Source organism: Phoca vitulina, unplaced genomic scaffold (assembly GCF_004348235.1).
Source record: "Phoca vitulina isolate PV1807 unplaced genomic scaffold, GSC_HSeal_1.0 scaffold2, whole genome shotgun sequence".
Taxonomy (NCBI): domain Eukaryota; kingdom Metazoa; phylum Chordata; class Mammalia; order Carnivora; family Phocidae; genus Phoca; species Phoca vitulina.
Genome location: NW_022589705.1, coordinates 8,928,530 through 8,947,686, shown reverse-complemented (window position 1 = coordinate 8,947,686; position 19,157 = coordinate 8,928,530). Strand labels below are relative to the sequence as shown.

Genomic DNA, 19,157 nt, shown 5'->3' with positions numbered 1-19,157 from the left:
CTATAGTCACCTAATATATTATTATTATTATTCCAGATGAGATAAGGCGCGTTCAGGGTGGTATGGCCGTAGACTGTTGTTAGTATTCCAAACAAACTGTTATCTGTTAGATCTACTGATGATAAGAAAAATAAAAGTTTTTATTTTACCTTCATACATTCATATTTAGTTCCAAGTACCGGCCCTAAATCGTTTTCCTTCCTTCTAAAGAACTTCTAACATTCCTTGCAGGGTAGGTCTTCTGACAACAAATTCCGTGAATTTTTGTTTGAGAAAATCTGTATTTATCTTTCATTTGAAGGATAATTTTGCTGAATATAGAAGTGTAGCTTGGTGGGTTTTTTCTTTCAATACCTTAAATATTTCACTTCCCTCTCGTTATGCTTGTGTTACTTCTGAAGAGAAATTGGACGTAATTCTCATCCTTACTCCTCTGTAAGTAGGGTGTTTTTTCCCCTCTGGCTTTTTTCAACATTTTCTTTTTGTTTTTGATTTTCTGCAGCTTGAATCTATGCCTACGTGTAGATTTTTTGGTATTTATTCTGCTTGATGTTCTCTGAACATCATGGTTTTGTGGTTTGGTGCCTTCTCTTTATTATTATTGTCTTGATTATTATTTATTAGTTATTAATTATTTTTTCCTCCCAACTCCTCATTCCTTTTGGCCCTGAATTCAAAGTATGTCTAGAAGATAACTAATTCTTACCACTCCAGAGCCACTACTACTTTGGTCCATGTTACCATCTTTTGAGTTGTTTCATTTGCTTTCACATAGTTCTCCTTACCTCTGCCCTTCACCTCCTCCTTCCTTTCACCACATAACAGGATAGCTGTTTAAAATTTCACTGGGAACCCAGCATCCTTTGCTCACAACCATCTGGTGACTTCCCATCTCATACCAAGTAAAAGCCAAAACTTTACCATGGCCTGTATTTAGGTGTCTCTTACCTTATCTCCAACTAATCACACTGTACTCCAGTTAGGATGCCCTCCTTCCTCTTTGGAAGTCAGCATACATCTCAGAGGTCTGCACAACTCTCTTGTCTAACTTCCCATTGCCTTTAGGTGCTCTTGAAATTCAAATACCAGTTTTTCAAATTACAAATCTCCATGCCCCATGAACTCCCTGTCTTCCTTTCCTGCCTAATTTTTTTCCAAAACACTTTCACCAGCTGACCTGTGTCTTTGGCAGGAGAGAACATAGCACATTAGAGAAAATTAAAGAAAGTCAGTTGGCTGGAGCATTGAGAATGAGAGGGAGCATACTGTGGGGTGAAGCTAGAGTAGGAGTTAGGGACCAAACTGTGCAGAACCTTGTAGACCATCTTAACATTTTTGATCTTCATTTAAAAGTAGTGGGAAAGCACTGTAGTATCTTAACTGGAGGGATTTGGGAGGATAACATGGGTCAGTAACATGATTTGATAATGATCGTTCTGGCTTCATTGTGGAAAAAAGATTGGAGGGGGAAAAATTGGGTGTGGGGAAACCAGATGAGAGGCTATCGCAGTAATCCAGGTATAAGCTGATGGTAGCTTATCTGACCAGGGTTGATGGCCATATGGAAAAAATGTTTGGAACTGTTTGATTCTTATGAAGAAATCCATTATAAACATATGTGGTCAGCAATTTATAACTCCTGATTGCCAGATTAAGATCTCCCATTTACGTGATCTCCATTGGATTCCATTATGAGAAAATAAAATTGTTCACCCAATGTAACTCTTTAAAATAGATCCTAGAAAATCAATAGTTTTATATCTTTTTATATATTTCTTTGTGGTAGGCACAAAAATCAAAGATCCCTAATTAAGTTACTCTCATTTTAATGGCCAATTTCTAGACCTGATCAAATTGATTTCTCTGTCATGAAAACAAAGCTTTAAGTAATTTTATCATATTTTTTCTGACCTCCTCTCATCTCAAAATTAAGAAGTTGATTAGGACTAAGATTGTTCTCAACGGGATTTTTAAAAGACAAAGATGTCTGCCTGTGGTATTTCTTGTCACAAAGCCAGTAACCTCTGTCAACAGGAACCTGGGTAGAACTTCAGAGTTTATGAGAATCAGAAACTCAAGACAACTCTGGCCATGCTAAGATAGATTTAAAGATCTTAAAGCAAACAAACTAGTAAACTAGGATCCTAACAGTAGTTTTCTAATGTGGCAATATTTTCATCAAACCAAAATGTTGGTCCTATATTTGTTTCAGTTTTAAGAGGGAAAAAGCATTGAACTTCTCCCATGCGAGGCATTTTATTTTATATGTGCCTAAAATATGTTATATTGTTTAATTATCAGAACCAAGTCAAGTTATCTGAATCCAGCTTTGTTTTGTTAATAAGAAAATTGCATATTAATGAGGGCAAATAACTTGTCCAGGCTCATGCAATTTATAGAGTTTGGTTTTGGATCCAGATATGCCAGCAGAAAGATCTTTCATTTCAATCAGGGGTGTTAATTTGGGTTCCCTGGGCTCTACTTCCCCCTATGTGTTTATGGTTTTCAAAGAGCTGTGGCCCTTCAATTCAGTAAGGTTCAGAATCAATAAATTTTATTAATCTGCCTCCTGATTTGGGATTCCTAATCTGACAGTGCAGTCCACTCTTGGCTTATATTACCTTTCCACAATTCTTGTCAAAATACCAGCAACACTCTAGTTACAGTAGTAAAGCAGTGATAGTAGTTATTTTTTAGTGGATGATATTTGCCAGGCATTATACTAAGGGCTATATACGCATTATCTTGTTCATAGCAACGTTGCTGACCTATGTCTTTACTTCAAGATTGACCCTCTTTCTATCTCAAATCCCAGCCCCATTCCTTGCTTTCCTAACTGATTTCCCTGCTCCAGCTTTTCATTCCTTTGTTCCAACCTACACAGTTCTCATAGAGCTTTTTTTTTTTTTCTTTCCTCAAATTCTCTGCTCAAAAGCCTTAGGTGGCTTTCCCCCACTGTTAGGAAAGGTTCAAGTTCTTAGAATATCAAACAGGGCCTTTGGTAGCTTGCTAGCTTACTGTTTAACATCTGTATTCATTCCTTTCCCACTGCCTTTCACTGAAAATACTCAAACCACCTAGCCTTCTTTCTAAATAGTTTTTTTCTATTAGACTCATTTTCTTGAGTCTGCCTTTTAAAATGGAATTCCATGTCTACAATACTGCTGCTTTCTCTACCCCCTTCCTCTGCCTCACCTTCAAGAAATATATGCAAGGCATACAGTGAAAAATCTCCCTTCTTTCCATGTCCCCTCATTCCTCAATTTCCTTTCAAAGGTAGTCTGCATTTACAAGTTTCCATGTACATACGTGAGTATAGAAGGAAGTTAGCATGTTGGTTAAAGAATGTGAACTCTGGAACCAGGCTGCCTGAGGTTGAATCATGGCAGCTCTTCCTAGATGTGTGGTTTGGGCAAAGTACTAGTTCCTACTTCATAAGCTTTTTGTGAGGATTTCTTATAACAGTACATGGCATGTGATAAGCTCTCAGTAAATGTATGCTATTATGTTATTGTTGTGTTGCTGTTTTATAACAGAGCATGATACATTGAAAAGAGAATGGCATTTAAAAACAGCCTCTTAGTTATTTTGTGCCTGAGTCATTTAACCCAAGTTAAACCTTGTGTGGTTTCCTCATTTTCATAATTAGGATAATGATGTACAGTTTTGATTTTGATGAACTGAACAATAAAAGGAAAGAGCTTTGTAAATAATAAAATGCTATATGAAGTTTAGTTGCTGTTGGTCACATCATTTTGTTTTCTCTTCCAGGAAAGGTCACAACATTTCAGCTGATGATAAGAAGTGAAATAGTCTTTAAAGGATAAAGGATAAAGATATCACAAATTTAGTGATATCTGCTGTTTTGCTTTACTAATTATTCTAAATTCATACTTTTTCATTAGCTGTGGCTTGCTTTCATATTAGTCTTGCATTTTTAAATTATGATTATATAATTTATGTGTCAGTGCCATTAAGGGAATAATGTTAAATACCTTTATTTGTGCAAATGTATCAATATTTCAGAATTGATATATTTAGCAGTACTTAGTATAAATTAGTAAACCTAATTTGGTAAGCCTTATCTTTTAAGGAAAAAAATTTTTGTCAACCTAGAAAATATTAGTCACTGCCTGTAACATTCTTCCATGGTTTACAAATGTGTTATTTGCCTGTGATGATAACAGTTGCTGAAGAGTATTCATTTTACTAAGTATGTGGTGATACATGTAAAAAGAGGTTCCCTTTGATGCATCTTTGGATGATTTATGCTGTTGTTAAAACAAGAGAGGCATTCACCTTTTTTTTTTTTTTTTTTTTGATAACTCCTGGATTCCACAGTGCATATCAGTACCCAAAGACACACAGAATGGCATATTTTTGAGTACTCTGATATTCTCCCTTTCTTAATGAGAGGCATTTCCAGTATCCAATGTTTAGGAGGAAAAATGTAGTCAGGTCAGTAGGTGGTAGAGCAGAATTCTAGCCAGGCACTATGGATGCTAAGTTCAGGCTTTAAACATTTCCCTGTATTGCTTATGAGAATGAGATCACAAAAAATTACCAGTAGACAAAGGGAGGGGGGATTTCTAGAAATAATATAAATTAAAAAGAATATAAGCTTAAGCTTCATGGAACACTTTAAAAACAGATTAGTCTAGAGAATTGGTGAAGTGGAAGACGATCTGAAAAGTAAATTAACCAAAATAAAGAGACAGGGATAGGACATATGTAAGAGAAGAAAAGAGAAGTAGAAATTTCTAGTTTTCTTTAATTCTTGTCTCTCTCTAAGTAATGGATGTATTAGTTGAATGCTTTGCTGTCCCGCTACAGCTTCCCATTCACTGCCTTTCTGATAGTGAAGTTTGACTACATGACAGGGTTTGGGCAGTTGAGATGGAAGTGGAAGTTATGTGTGCGTAGGTTTTAACCTTATAGGTTATGCCTATCAAAGGAAAGAGATATACCTTTTCCTTCCTCTGGACTGGAATGTGTACATGGTAGTGAACTATTTTTAGCTTGTGGAAGAGGGCAGTACTCCAAGGACAACAGAGCAACAAGATGTAAGAATTTAGCTCTCTGACTGCTAAGCTGCCCCCTGGACTATATCCCTTCTGACTGTCATATGAGAGAGGGAAGAAACTTGAATTTTGTTTAAGCCCTCCTAGGGTCTCTCATTACAGTAGCCTAGTCTATGTCCTAACTAATAGAAGAAGAGCATGAGAAAATCTAACAAATCTAAGCAGAATCCAGATATGAAGAAAAATGAAGTAGAAAGAATATTTGAGGAGATTATGATTGAGAATTTCTAAACCTACAAAAAGACCCAAATTCAAGAAGTCAAATAAAGGGTAAATAAAAATATAATTTGCATACAATGAGCAATCTTAAAAATAGCCAGAGGAAGAAGATAGATTATTTTTAAAAGATCTGCAGTTTATTGAAAGGAAAATTGAAACCAAAAGACATGAGGATAATAACTACAGTGGGCTGCAAGTAAATAACTCTTAAGGCAAAAATTTCTTTAAGAGTATAGGTAATACAAAGTTTTCAGATAAATAAAAATTGAGAGATTTTACTACCAATAGAACATCTCTAAGACAACTTCAAAAAGACATACTCTAAGACGTGATCCCTGATGGAGGGTTTGAGATATTAATTAGAAAAGAAGAAAGGCTAAAAATTAAAGAGCCAAGCATCCAAGCTAAATTAGAAAAAGAACAGAATAAAGAAGGGGATGAAGAAATAGACATAAAATCAGATATTAAAGAAATAGAAAACAAGCTTATAGTAAAGGATGAACAAAGCCAAAGTTGATTCCTAGAAAACGACAAACCTGGTAAGAGCAATCAAAAAAACCCAGAGGATTAAGAATGAAAGAGGAGCTACAACCACAGATGCTATAGGATTATTATAAAAAAAGTATACCTAAGTAACTTTTTGTTTAAGGAATAATTTCAATGGTAGATTATTGCATGTGTTGTCATAATAGTATATTAAGCTTTTCAAGACCACTTGTCAAATTTGCTTTCCTGAATAAGAGGGTTGGATTAAATATTTTAATCTTTCACTTGAATTTTTGGAGAATTTCAAGGGTGCAGTGAATGGGATGATTGTCTCAGTCAAACTTAAGTCATACAGTATTAAGATTTTGGTAAAAATTTACTTGGGCATAATTGATGGATGAGTTTCTTTTAAAACAGTAGAATTTGTGTTCGTTTTTAATATATAAAAAAGTGAGGAAGTATCATTCAGTAAGGAAATGCAAGAATATAAGAAACTGTAGAAACCTTGTATTCTTAAAATTGTTTTTTAAAAACGTGTTACTGGGGTGCCTGGGTGGCTCAGTTGGTTAAGCCTCTGACTCATGATTTTGGCTCAGGTCATGATCTCATGGGTCCTGAGGTTGAGCCCTCATGGTGGGCTCCTCGCTCAGTGAGGAGTCTGCTTGAGATTCTCTCCCTCTGCTGCACACTCCCCCCCCCCCCCCCCCCCCCCCCCCCCCCCCCCCCCGCAATCATGCACTCTCTCTTTCTCAAAAAAATCTTTTTTTAAAAAAAAGAAATATGGAGGAGAACATTCAAAGAAGCTAGAAGTTTGAAGTAGCTGTTGTAAGTTAAAGGGGATACAGTGACTGCTTTTTTTTAATTTTAAGCTTTTTAGTAATGCCTGCTAATAATACTAATTAGCACATAATACTTTTAAGAGACAGTAAGAACTAAAGCTTTTGCAGAGGAGACCAGAATGATTATAGAATTTGAAACTTTACCATTTGAAAAAGGAATAGGACTGCTATTTGAAAAAGAGGATATTAGAGAGGGGGGAAAATAACTGTCTTCAAATATTTGAGGGATATGGACTTACGAAGAGGAATTCTCTTTATTCTGTTTAGCATCAGAGGACAGACCCAGTAAGTGGCCACTACAAAGAAATAGAACAGTGAACGGTGTAAAGAACATTATAACAATTAGGTTACCCAGAAATGGAATGGACTATTTTATGAAGGTAGAGTTCAAAGGGCTTAGATGACCATATCTAGAGATAGTTTTAGACTGAATTTCCAGAAAAGAAACACCTACTCTAATTCAGGCATGCTGTTATTCAATACTGACTTCTGTATGTAAAACAAGAAAAGACAAAACCAGCTATTCATACAACATGTCATAAGATTTGCTACATGGAAGTTAAATGTATTGTTTAACAGGTCTTATATTTGTCATCCTAGACTTCATAAAATAAGCTTTTATCATTTGTGGTTTGTAAACTTAGGATTTAGGAGGACTTCTTTTTATTGTATCAGGACTACTGATCTCTTTTGTCTTATTCCTGTTATCTTTTGTTTACCTTTCTTTCCTGTTGTTTATTTTTCATTTTCTAACTTTTGGTTGAATTGGTCAAGTTTTCTTTACCCTAGTGATTTTTAAATTATATATAATCTAGTTGTATTTTTCATCTGTCTACATTTATATTTTTTCAATGTATAGAGAGACTCAGTATCTTATTTTTTTTCCCCAAGCAAGAGAAAAACTTCCAACATGCCTTAACTTTCCTTCCTAACTCCTCTCTAACCAGTGTGGAGATAATCATGGAGTTTTATTTCCAAGTTTTTGTACATATTTTACAGCAATAATTAGATTTCTAGCCATAATTTTGACTGCTTTATCTGCTTGTCATGATTTCTTATTCTTAATGCCTTTTTGTTTCTTGAATCGTTTTCCTTTTTTTGTTGGCATACCCATACCTGTAAGTTTTAATATGTATTTTTATTGTCATTTAGTTCTAATTGCTTACTTTCCATTTTGATTTCTTATTTGACCAATATATTATTTAGAACTGTGTTGTTTAGCTTACAAACATTCTGTGATTATGTAGTTGTATTTTTGTTGTATTGGTTTCTAGTTTGATTGCATTATGGATAGAATACTCTGTGATTTCAGTTCTTTGAAATTAGTTGAGCCCAGCATGGCCTTGCTAGTAAATGATCCAGGCACACCTGGCTGGCTCAGACTGTAGAATGTGCGACTCTTGATCTCAGGGTTATAAGTTCAAGCCCCACATTGGGTGTGGAGATTACTTAAAAATAAAATCTTAGGAAAATTAAAAATAAAAAGTATGGGGAGCCTGGGTGGCTCAGTCAGTTAAGCATCTGACTCTTGGTTTCAGCTCAGGTCATGATCTCAGGGTCTTGGGATTGAGCCCTGCTTCTAGCTCAGCAGGGAGTCTGCTTGAGGATTCTCTCCCTCTCCTTCTGCCCCTCCTGCTGCTCACATGTGTGCACTCTATCTCTCTCTAAAAAAAAAAAGTCTTCCTAAAAAATTAAAAAATAAAAATAAATGATTCATGTACACCTGAAAAAATGTGTCATTTGCAGTTGTTAGGTATGGTGTTCTATATATATATATATATATATATGACTATTGGGTAGTTGATTCATAATTTGGTCAAATCTTTGTTACTGATTTTATCTTCCTCTTCTGTCAGTTCCTGAGAGTCATGTTAAAATCTAATCATGGCTGTGTATTTCTCTAGTTTTCCCTTTAGTTGTGTCAACTTTTACATTACGTTTTTTGCCTTGTGTTTTAATTTTCTTTCCTATTGAATATTTATTAATGTAATTACTGATATATTTGCATTGTTTGACATCTTTCCATTTCAGTTTGTCCGTCTGTTCTTTGTTCCTTTATATTTTCTTTTCTTCCTGCTATATTTAATTATTAAACCATTCCAAACTGTAGTGGCTTAAAGCAGTAACCATGTATTCTCACCTGTTAGTTTTCTAGAGTATGGAAATGGGAGTGGCTCAGCTGGGTGGATCTGGCCTAAGGTTTTTCAAGGTGTTGCAGTCAAGATGGTGGCTGTCTGGGATCATCTTAAAATCTTCTTTATTCACAGATCTGTGGATACTGAAACTTTGAGGGCTCCTCACGCAACTCTCTCTGTCCCGACAGTCTCTCCGAAGTGGTGGCTTCAGGGCATCCTGACAGCTCTGGGCCCCATGGCATGGCTCCCAAAAGACAGATCCAGGAGGAGGCTCTGGCCACCCTTTCTAGCATCAAAAGTCAGACAATATCACTTCTGCTATATTTTATTTAATAAACCTGCCGCTGATGTCATGAGCACTGGGTGTTATATGCAACTGATGAATCACTGACCTATACCTCTGAAACTAATAATACAATATATGTTAGTTAATTGAATTTAAAATTTAAAAAATAAATAAACCTGCCCATATTCAAAGGGAGGGGAATATATTTTTCCTCTCTAGAAGCTTTTTGGGATTTTGTCTTCACTTTCAGTGGTTTGAAATTTCAACTCCTGTATGTTCAGTTGTGAATATCTTGTTGTTGTTATTTATTATGTTTGGCATTCATTGAGCACTTTAAATCTGAAGATGCCTAATTTTCTTAGTTTACCTCGGGAAATGTCTTTCTATTATTTCTTCAATTCTTCTGTTTCTAGACGTCCTGTCAGATAGCTGGTAGAACTTTGAGATTTAGCCTTCTTACCTCTTTCTTTCATATATTCCATCTCTCTGTCCTTTTGTTCTGCACTCTTTGGGTAGGTTCAGTATATTGCTTCACTGACTTGCTTTTCAGCTATATCCATTTTTCACTTCAGCCCATCTACTGATTTTTTTTCTGATGGTCATATATTTTATTTCCTAAATCTCTAGTGTATCTTTTGCATAGACTTGATAACTTTCTAAGTTTCTTTAGGGATATTAATTTATTTTACAGTGCTTTTTAGGTCCTCTTAACTTTTTTCTTTGGTTTTTGTTCTCTGTTTGTTGAATTCATTGCCTCTGTCAAATTGTTTTCCTCAAATCTGTGATTGTCTGCTCTTCTTGAGAATCCCTGTTGGCCTCTTCTATTTATAAGAGCTTATCTCCTTTCATTATGGGAAGGGGTAGGAATGTTGTTGGGCTGAATGTGCCTGGTTTTAGACTGTGAAGACTAATTTATATACTTCATTTACAAATATGTGATGTCTGATCACTTTATATATATCCTACCCCCAAAGTGCTACTCTTGAGAACAAGAAGAGAAAGTATCAAGGAAGAGATTCTTGCAATGAGATAATAATGTGATTTCATGTTACCAAAAAAAGTTGAATTTCCATTATGAAGTAATGTGAAGAACATTGTTCTTTATTTTAGGAGATTAAATCTTACCACGATTTCCATATTTACTTAACCATCACCCCCAGCATGTGTGGTCAGTTGTCAGTTTTAAAATATTCATGGCTTCTGGGGCGCCTGGGTGGCTTAGTTGGTTGAGCTTCTGACTTTTGGTTTCAGCTCAGGTCGTGATCTTGGGGTCATGAGATGGAGCTCCGTTGGGCTCCAGGCTCAGCGGAGAGTCTTCTTCCCCTTTCCCTCTGCCTCTCTCCCCCTCTCTAAAATGTGTAAATAAATCTTTAAAATAAAATAAAATATTCATGGCTTCTGTAAATATAATCAACAATATAACCGCTTGTTAAAAAACTACCTTCAGTGTTCCTTAATGTAAAAAATTTTTTCTCTGAAATTTCTCATCACAACCAAATTTCCTTAAATGAACTTTGTTTTCTAGGTTCATTTGTGTAGGAGAAACTATTTCATCTTGTAATTAATTAGCTTACATATTTAAAAACTGAAACAAAATTGGGATTGATTTGTGTCATAAAGACAGTCATGTTATTTTGTGAAATTTAGAAGTTTTGCTGAAGGAAGAATGAAAAAATTGTATTATAGCTTAGACTATAATGTTGGGAACTCAAGATTGACTTAAAATTTAAACATAGTGTAATGTTTATTCTTGTCCTCCTTATTTGTCAGAGAATCTTAACCAGAGTGAGAAATTTTCTGGTGCTGTGTTGGGAGTGCAGGGCACAAGAGATTTCCATAAAAAGGCATGGGATTTGCTTGGAAGAACATAGTGGTTTTCTAACTTGGCAGTAATGAGTTAGAACTAACCCCTTTCAAAAGAAAATATTAATCCACATTATTCCTTATTGGGTATTTGTGTGTGTTTTCTTATCTGAGCTATATTATTTTTGTATCTGCATGTGTGTATATGTGTATACATTCATGACCCATGGTATTTGTTAGGTGTAAAGAAAATAATTTTCTGTACATATAGTATATATGAAAAGTAACTTTGGGATTTGAATATCTTACTACTTGATTTGAGGAACAGGGGCCAAATATTTTGTTGTTGCAGAATACCCAAAATAATTTGGCCATGTCTGAGTGCTTTTCCCAAATTCTGTTGCCCTAGGAGGCAGTTTGGGAAATATAAATGAGCCTTGCTATATTAGGATTCCTTCTTGAAAGATACACATTTTCGGATTAGAGAGATGATGTATTTACATCTTGTTAAAATGACAGTGGTCCCCAGCTAAGAATCACCAGGGACCTGAGGAGGGGGTTATAGATATTGTAGATCTGTCTGGATATATATATGCTCTTGTGTTTAATAATCAAGGTGTTTGTTTTAATTTTGTTTTCATAGAAATCAGAGAACCACCTGATACAGATAGAGGTATAGGATGATTAGTGTCCAGCACAAACCTCTTCCCGCTCATGTTTTCCTCCAGTTTCCTGTACATCTACATTGTAAAATGTGGTCTTTTTCAGGGCTTAATTCTTAGCTTTCTTCTATTTTCACCTAATAAATTCTCCTTGGTTGATCTCATCTGCTGTGGTTTTAACTACTAACATTGCTTACAAAAACTCCTAAGTCTGTACCCTCTAGCCCTTTGGTTTCTACTGAGCTTCCAGACTTAAGAGTTTTAAATACCACATATTACCTACTTTTCCCCATAGGAATTTCAAACTTAATTTTGGGCAGGAATATTAACTTTCTTTTTAAACCTCCTTTTAGCCACCTAATTTACCCAAAGTAGATATTTAGGAGTTACCCTTGATTCCTCTACATTCCCCTAAATAATAACCTGTAACTAGCTATGGAGGCCTGTCAGTTTTACCTTCAGAAAACCACTGTCCCCTCATCAGCCGTGGTGCTGCTATGCAGGCCTGTGTCATTTTCCACCCGAGCTATTTCAATAGCTTCCTGACTATTCTCCCTGCCTCTGGTGTCTCCTTCAGTCCATTTTATATACTGTTAGCAGTTTCTTTCCAGAATATATATCTGACTATATTACTTAAAAAAAAAAAACAAAAAACTGTTTTCTCCCCATTGCTTACTAAATTGTAGACTCTTTTACATGATAAGTGCCTTTGCAAGCATAACCCAGTCTCCGTTCCCTGCTCCATTTTCCATACCTTGCTTTTTTTTTTTTTTTTTAAAGATTGTATTTATTTGACCGAGAAAGACACAGAGAGAGAGGGAACGCAAGAGGGGGAGTGGGAGAGGGAGAAGCAGGCTTCCCGCTGAGCAGGGAGCCGGATGTGGGGCTCGATTCCAGGACTCTGGGATCGTGACCTGAGCCGAAGGCAGACGCCCAACGACTGAGCCACCCAGGCGCCCCTCCATACCTTGCTTTTAAACAAGTTCTGTTCTGGCCACACCCAGCTGTGGGGTATTCCCTGGATCTTGTGTATTTAGTGATTTAGAGTATTTGCTTAAGCTGTTTCCTCTCCTTAGAATGCCCTTCCCTACTTACCTGGAACATTCCTATTCAGTTTTTCATTTAGTTCTTATGTAACCTCCATTGAAAAACTAACTGCTCTCTCCTCTGTTTCTCCATCCTTCCCCAACCTTTTAATCTCTGTTCTGTAAAAACAGAGAAACACACATACAAAAACACATGTTCACATCATATTGTAATTACTTACTTTTTCCTCCTCCATGAGCTCTTCAAGGATGGGAAACATACTTTTCATTTTTGTGTCCCTTGCACCTAATACAGAATTGGTACCTGGGAGATACTTTGTAAATGTTTTTTGATTCAGAACAGCAATCATAACCTGCTGCCATGTCTGTTGCATAGTCTACTATAATTTATCCTTACTGTGTTTCTTAGTAAGGGCTGCTGGAACAAATTGGCATAGACTAGGTGGCTTAAACAACAAATTTATTTCTCATAGTTCTAGAGGCTGGGAAGTCCAAGATTAAGCACTGGAAAATCAGGTGTTTGAGGAGGACCTGCTTCCTGACTTAGAGGTGGCTGGCTGTTTCTTCACTTGGTGGAGAGTGAGAGAAGCAAGCTCTTGGGACTCTTATTAAGGGCACTAATCCAGTCATCTAATCTTCCTCTAATCCTAATTACCTCCCAAAGGTCCTACCTCTTAATATCGTCATATTGGGGGGCGACACATTCAGTTTATAAAACTATATATGTAACTGGTATTCTGAGAAATTTCCCTTTTTCCCCATTGGATTTTCTTAAATTAATTCTATTGAGCTACAATTTACATGTAATAAAATGTCCCTGTTTTTTTTCTTTTTAAATTTTTAAAATTTTATTTATTTTTAAATTTTAATTCCAGTATAACATACAGTGCTATATTAGTTTCAGGTGTATAATATAGTGATTCAACAATTCTGTACATTACAGTGCTTATTGTGATAAGTGTACTCTTATTCTCCTTTCCCTATTTCCCCCGTCCTCCCACCCATCTCCCCTCTGGAAACATCAGTTGTCTATATTTAAGAGTCTGGTTTGTTTGTCTTTTTTCCTTTGTTCATTTATTTTTTTTCTTAAATTCCACATATGAGTGAAATCATATGGTATTTCTCTTTCTCTGACTTATTTCACTTAGCATTATACTCTCTAGATCCATTCATGTTGTTGGAAATGGCAAGATTTCATTCTTTTTTATGATTAATATTCCATTGTCTATATACCACATCTTCTTTATCCATTCATCTATTGATGGACACTTTCATTGCTTCCATAATTTGGCTATTGTAAATAATGCTGCAGTAAACATAAGGGTACACATACCTTTTCAAATTAGTGTTTTCATATTCTTTGGGTAAATACCCAGTAATGGAATTACTGAATCATATGGTAATTCTGTTTTTAATTTTTTGAAGAACCTCCATACCGTTTTCTAAAGTGGGTGCACCAGTCAGCATTCACATAGAAAGTGCATGAGGGGGGCGCCTGGGTGGCTCAGTTGGTTAAGCAACTGCCTTCGGCTCAGGTCATGATCCTGGAGTCCCGGGATTGAGTCCCACATCGGGCTCCCTGCTCAGCTGGAGGTCTGCTTCTCCCTCTGACCCTCTTCCCTCGTGCTCTCTGTCTCTCATTCTCTCTCTCTCAAATAAATAAATAAAATCTTAAAAAAAAAAAAAAGTGCATGAGGGTTCCTAAAATGTACTTATTTTAAATGTGCAATTCAAAAAGGGGGCTCCTGGGAGACTTGGTCAGTTAAGCGTCAGCCTTCGGCTCAGGTCATGATCTCAGGGTCCTGTGAGGGAGCGCCACGTCCGGCTCCTTGATCATTGGGGATTCTGCTTCTCCCTCTTCCTCTGCCCCTGCTTCCCCCCTGCCCCACCTCCCCCGCTTGTGCACGCTCTCTCTCAAATAATCTTTTTAAAAAAATAAATGTACAATTCAATAAGATTTGATAAATGGAAATACCTATGTAACCACCACCATTGTCAAAGTACAGATCATTTCCGTCACCCAGAAAAATTCCTTTATGCTCCTTTATAGTCATCACCCCTGCCCCACCACTGGCCTCAAGTAACTTTCTGGCACTATAACTTGGTTTTGTCTTTTCTAGAATTACATAAGTGGAATCATAAAGTAGTCACTCTTTTGTGTATTTTGCTGAGTGTTTTTTGAAATTCATCCATCTTGTTGAATCTGTCAGTAGTTTGTTCTTTTTTATTACTGAGTAGTATTCCATTGATTGGACGTACCCCAATTTATCCGTTCACTTCTTGATGGATACTTGGGTTATTTCTAGATTTTGGCTATTATGAACAAAGGTAAGAGTTGAAATTTATTTTTTTCCAGCTTGACTTGTTCAAAAGACTGTCTTTTACATACTGAATTACTTTTGTCCCTATCTTAAACAATCTATTCCTATGTAACAGATTAACACAAATCTTACTGGGCTTAAAGCAACATTAATCATTTATTGTCAGTTTCTGTGGATCAGGGGTTGGGAGTGGCTTGACTGTAAGGTTCTGGCTCATGGTCTCATAAGATTGCAATCCTCTAAATTAAGGCTTGACTAAAACTGCAAGATACACTTCTGAAGGGGGCTCACTCACATGTTTGGTAAAGTGTGCTGTTGGTAGGAGTCCTCAGTTCCTCTCCAGTTGGGCCTCTCTGAAGGGCTGATAGTTAAATGTCCTCATGACATGGTGAGTGGCTTCTCTTAGAATGATCCCAGAGACCATGGTATAAGCTGCAGTGCCTTTTAAAGGAGGTCACATATGGTCACTTCTGCCATATTCTGTTGGTCACACAACCAATCTTAGGAAGAAACTACACAAGGATATGAAAACTGAGAGTGAACAGTACAAGTTATGAATACCAGGAGGCCAGGATCCTTGGGGGGGTTATCTTGAAGGATGGGTATGACAGTCCCTCCATCAAAAATGAACTGAAGATATATATGTGGTTTTATTTCTGGATTTAATTTGGTGCCACTGATCCGTTTGTCTTTATGACAGTAACAATATCTTTATTACTGTAGTTTTATATTATGTCTTAAAATCAGTGTAACACTTTTTTTTCTTTTTCAGAACTGTTAACTATACTAAGTTATTTGCATTTTCAAAAAAATGTTAAAGTCATCTTGTCAGTTTTTACAAAAAAGAAACCTGCTGATTGGGATTGCATTCAATCTGTAGACCCAGCTTGGAGAGAATTGACATCTTAACAATAATATGGACATATCTTAATATAATATGGCACGTCTCTCTAATTACTATGTCCTTAATTTCTCTGAGCCATGTTTTGTAGTTTCAGTATATAAGCGTTGCACATATTCTGTTAAATTCATCTTTTAAGTATTTTATTTCTTATTAGATACTATTGTAAATGGTATTTTTTTGGTAAATGGTATTTTTTAAATTACCTTTTTCAGTTCTTTGAGAGTACATACAAATATAATAGTTATTTTTTTGTATCAACCTTTTATCCTGAAATCTTGCTAAATTCACCTGTAAGTCTGGTAGCTCTTTTTGTGTATTGTACATATGGGATCATGTTATCTGTGAATAAAGACAATTTTACTTCTTCCTTTTGCATAGGCTAGACCCTACTATATCTAGCTTAGAAAATGTTGAATAGAAGTGGAAAGAGCAGACATATTAGTGGGAAGAAAAAAAAACTGTATAATACCAATAGATGCAGAAAAAGTATTTGGAAAAAATCCAATATCCATTCCTGAGAATCCATGTAAATGTAAACTCTTAAGAATATAAAAGTATATAAAGAAGATGTGAAACCAAAAAGTTTGAGTTTGATTAGAGTAACCAAAATGCTAACTGCTTGGAGGAGGTAGGGATTCATAATCTAGGGTCCCCAACACTTGTATAGAAAAAAAAAATCTTTATTTTTCCTTAACCTCTAGTATTTGTTTCTATTTTGAGTGCAGGCAACAAACCACAGTAGTGATATTAGCAGCAACTGTTACTTTGTCACTAACAAATACTACTTTTAACTTTCCTTGTATCTTTAAAGTTTGTTTCTTGAAGACAACATGGTTAGGTCTTGCTTTCTTATCTTGACTTCGAATTGGAATTTTGGAATATTGGAATAGATGATTTACATTTAATGTAATGGTGTGGTTGCCTTTTAATTCTGCTCTCCTGCTGTTTGTTTTATATTTTTCACATCTTCTCTTTGTTCTTTTCTGCCTTTTTGTATTTTTTCTGCTGTTTTTTGGATGAATCAGTTTGTTTTCATTGGCTGCTCTGGGTTTTACAGTATGTATCGTTAACATACGACAGTTTATCTTTAAATAATATTATACCACTACAAATACACTGTAAGAACCTTGAACAATATACTTCCAGTCCCCTTCCTTTTTTTGTGCTGCTATTGTGGAATTATTGTGCTATTACTTCTGTGTGTGTTGTAAAACCTTGTAGTACATTGTTATTTAGTTTTGCTTTAAGTGGTCAAAAAGGTCTTGTAGATTTACTCTCATTCACCATTTTTGGTACTTTTTATTCCTTTTGTAATCTTCATTCCTTTATGTAGATCCAGATTTCCGTCTGTTACCGTTTTCTTCTACCCAACGAGCTTCCTTTGCTTTTTTTAAATGGTACTGGTACAATTTTTTCCCCAGCTTTTCCTTCTTCCTTACCTCTTTCCTTCTTTTGTTTCCTTTCATTTCCTTTTCCTTCCTTCCTTCCTTCCTGAAAAAAACTTTATTTCACTTTCATTTTGGAAGGATAGATTCATTGTATTTAACATTCTAGATTGACCATTTTTTTCTTTAAGCATTTTATTTTTTTAAGATTTTATTTATTTGAGAGAGAGAAAGCACAGGGGGCGGGGGTGAGCAGAGGGAGAGGGAGAAGCAGACTACACACTGAGCACGGAGCCTGACGCAGGGCTCGATCTGAGGACCCTGAGATCATGACCTGAGCAGAAACCAGGAGTCTGATGCTTAACTGACTGAGCTACCCAGGCGCCCCTTCTTGAAGCATTTTAAAGATACTCCATTTTCTTCTGTCTTGCATATCTTCTTAAGAAGTCAGTCAATCTTCTGGGATTTCAAGTGAATTGCCTGTTTTTCAACAAGGGGAACTTTCCTGACCAAAACTCCCAATATTTCTCAGCACCCTGGAATTGTTCAGCTTATAGATCCTTATATATTCTTTGCCTTTACCTCATGGAGTTTCATCCTGCATGCTCTGCTTAATGTTTGGTCAGAGACTCGAGTGAACGCCTGTGCAGATTTCTGGAATTTTCTGTGCTTAACTCCCTCTTCTCTGATACACATTCTGGTCTCTGCTTGAGTTCTTCCCCCCTGTACCTCAGTCTGAAAAGTGCCTCCAAGCAGAAAGCCAAGGCAGGTGTAGGCCTCACTTCATTTTGTCACATCACTCAGCGATCATAATCCTATACTGCTTATTGTCAAATGTCTGAAAACAGTTGTTTCACGTATTTTATCTGGCTTTGGTTTTTACTGTGGGATAGAAAGTCCATTCATACTTATTCCATCATGGCCATTAGAAATTCTTTCCTGCCTTTTTACCTTTTAAGATAACTGTGGAGATAAAAAAAATAAAGTTTATATTTCTTTTTTTTATTCTTTCTAGCAATTTGGGCCTTATGGAGTATATTGCTAATACCTACTTACAGAGTTTTAACAATTTCATTAATTAACATCCCTTTCATATCCTAATAATTTTCAAGGTAACATTTTACATGGTTCAGCTATAATATAGAATAATGATCAAAATAGTATATAATTACCATGATATTTTAAGCAAATAAAATAGCATATACTTTAATGCTAATGAGTGAATTTTTCAAAAAAGTGTGTTAGTTGTTTAAACAATAGCTTTATAAAGAATTGGGTTCGTGATTGTAGTTATAAGACAACTACTAGTTTTAATCACCTTATTTTCTAGTCAGTCACTTACAAGTAACAGTTACTTACAAGTAACATGAACAGACTCTAATGGTGATTGATGCCTAGTCAGAGATGATCTTTAATGAATTAAAATGCCTGGCAGTAGTCCTATAAACTTAGCTTAGAATCTGCATGGTTTTTACTGTGTGCCTGTCTTCCTCTTAATAGTCTTAAAGGAAAAAGCAAACAAAAAACAAAATACCATATATTTCATGTAACAGTTGCACATTCTTGGCTATTCTTAGCATGTTTATTAATCTTTAGGTTTTTGTTTTTTCCCCCAGATTGTCAGTATTTAAACAGACCACATCATGCGTGAGTACAAGCTAGTGGTCCTTGGTTCAGGAGGCGTGGGGAAGTCCGCTCTGGTAAGTTAGCCACCTAACTAACTTAATTAGTATAGTACAAGAAGAACATTGATATTTGCTTGCCTTAGATGTTTAGTCATTAGTGAGAAAAGGTGGCAGTATTTTTTATATGCCTAGTATCTGGCCTGCAGGAGGGGACAGAGATTCATTCAGTAACCACACATGTGTACAGTGTGTACAATGGTGGCTCATTCATTCTTTCACTTACCAAATATTTACTGGCTGCCTACCATGTTCTAAGCACTCTGTGATTGTGATTCAAAGAGGAATAAGATTGTTCTCAGTTTTTA

At 35.9% G+C, this 19,157-nt stretch overlaps 1 protein-coding gene across 3 annotated transcripts in view; it reads left to right on the top strand.

The window, feature by feature from the left end:
* The window catches only part of RAP1A (RAP1A, member of RAS oncogene family), a 76,569-nt gene that overhangs the window by 36,435 nt on the left and 20,977 nt on the right, over window positions 1–19,157 (top strand). For 2 of the 3 annotated variants that reach the window (XM_032421570.1, XM_032421554.1), the window contains one exon: window positions 18,784–18,867. In XM_032421570.1, the coding sequence (XP_032277461.1) occupies window positions 18,811–18,867 (57 nt within the window). In that variant the 5' untranslated portion in view covers window positions 18,784–18,810. Of the gene's footprint in view, window positions 1–18,336; window positions 18,868–19,157 lie in introns of those variants that run through there. The other variant, XM_032421562.1, reaches the window with a different exon arrangement.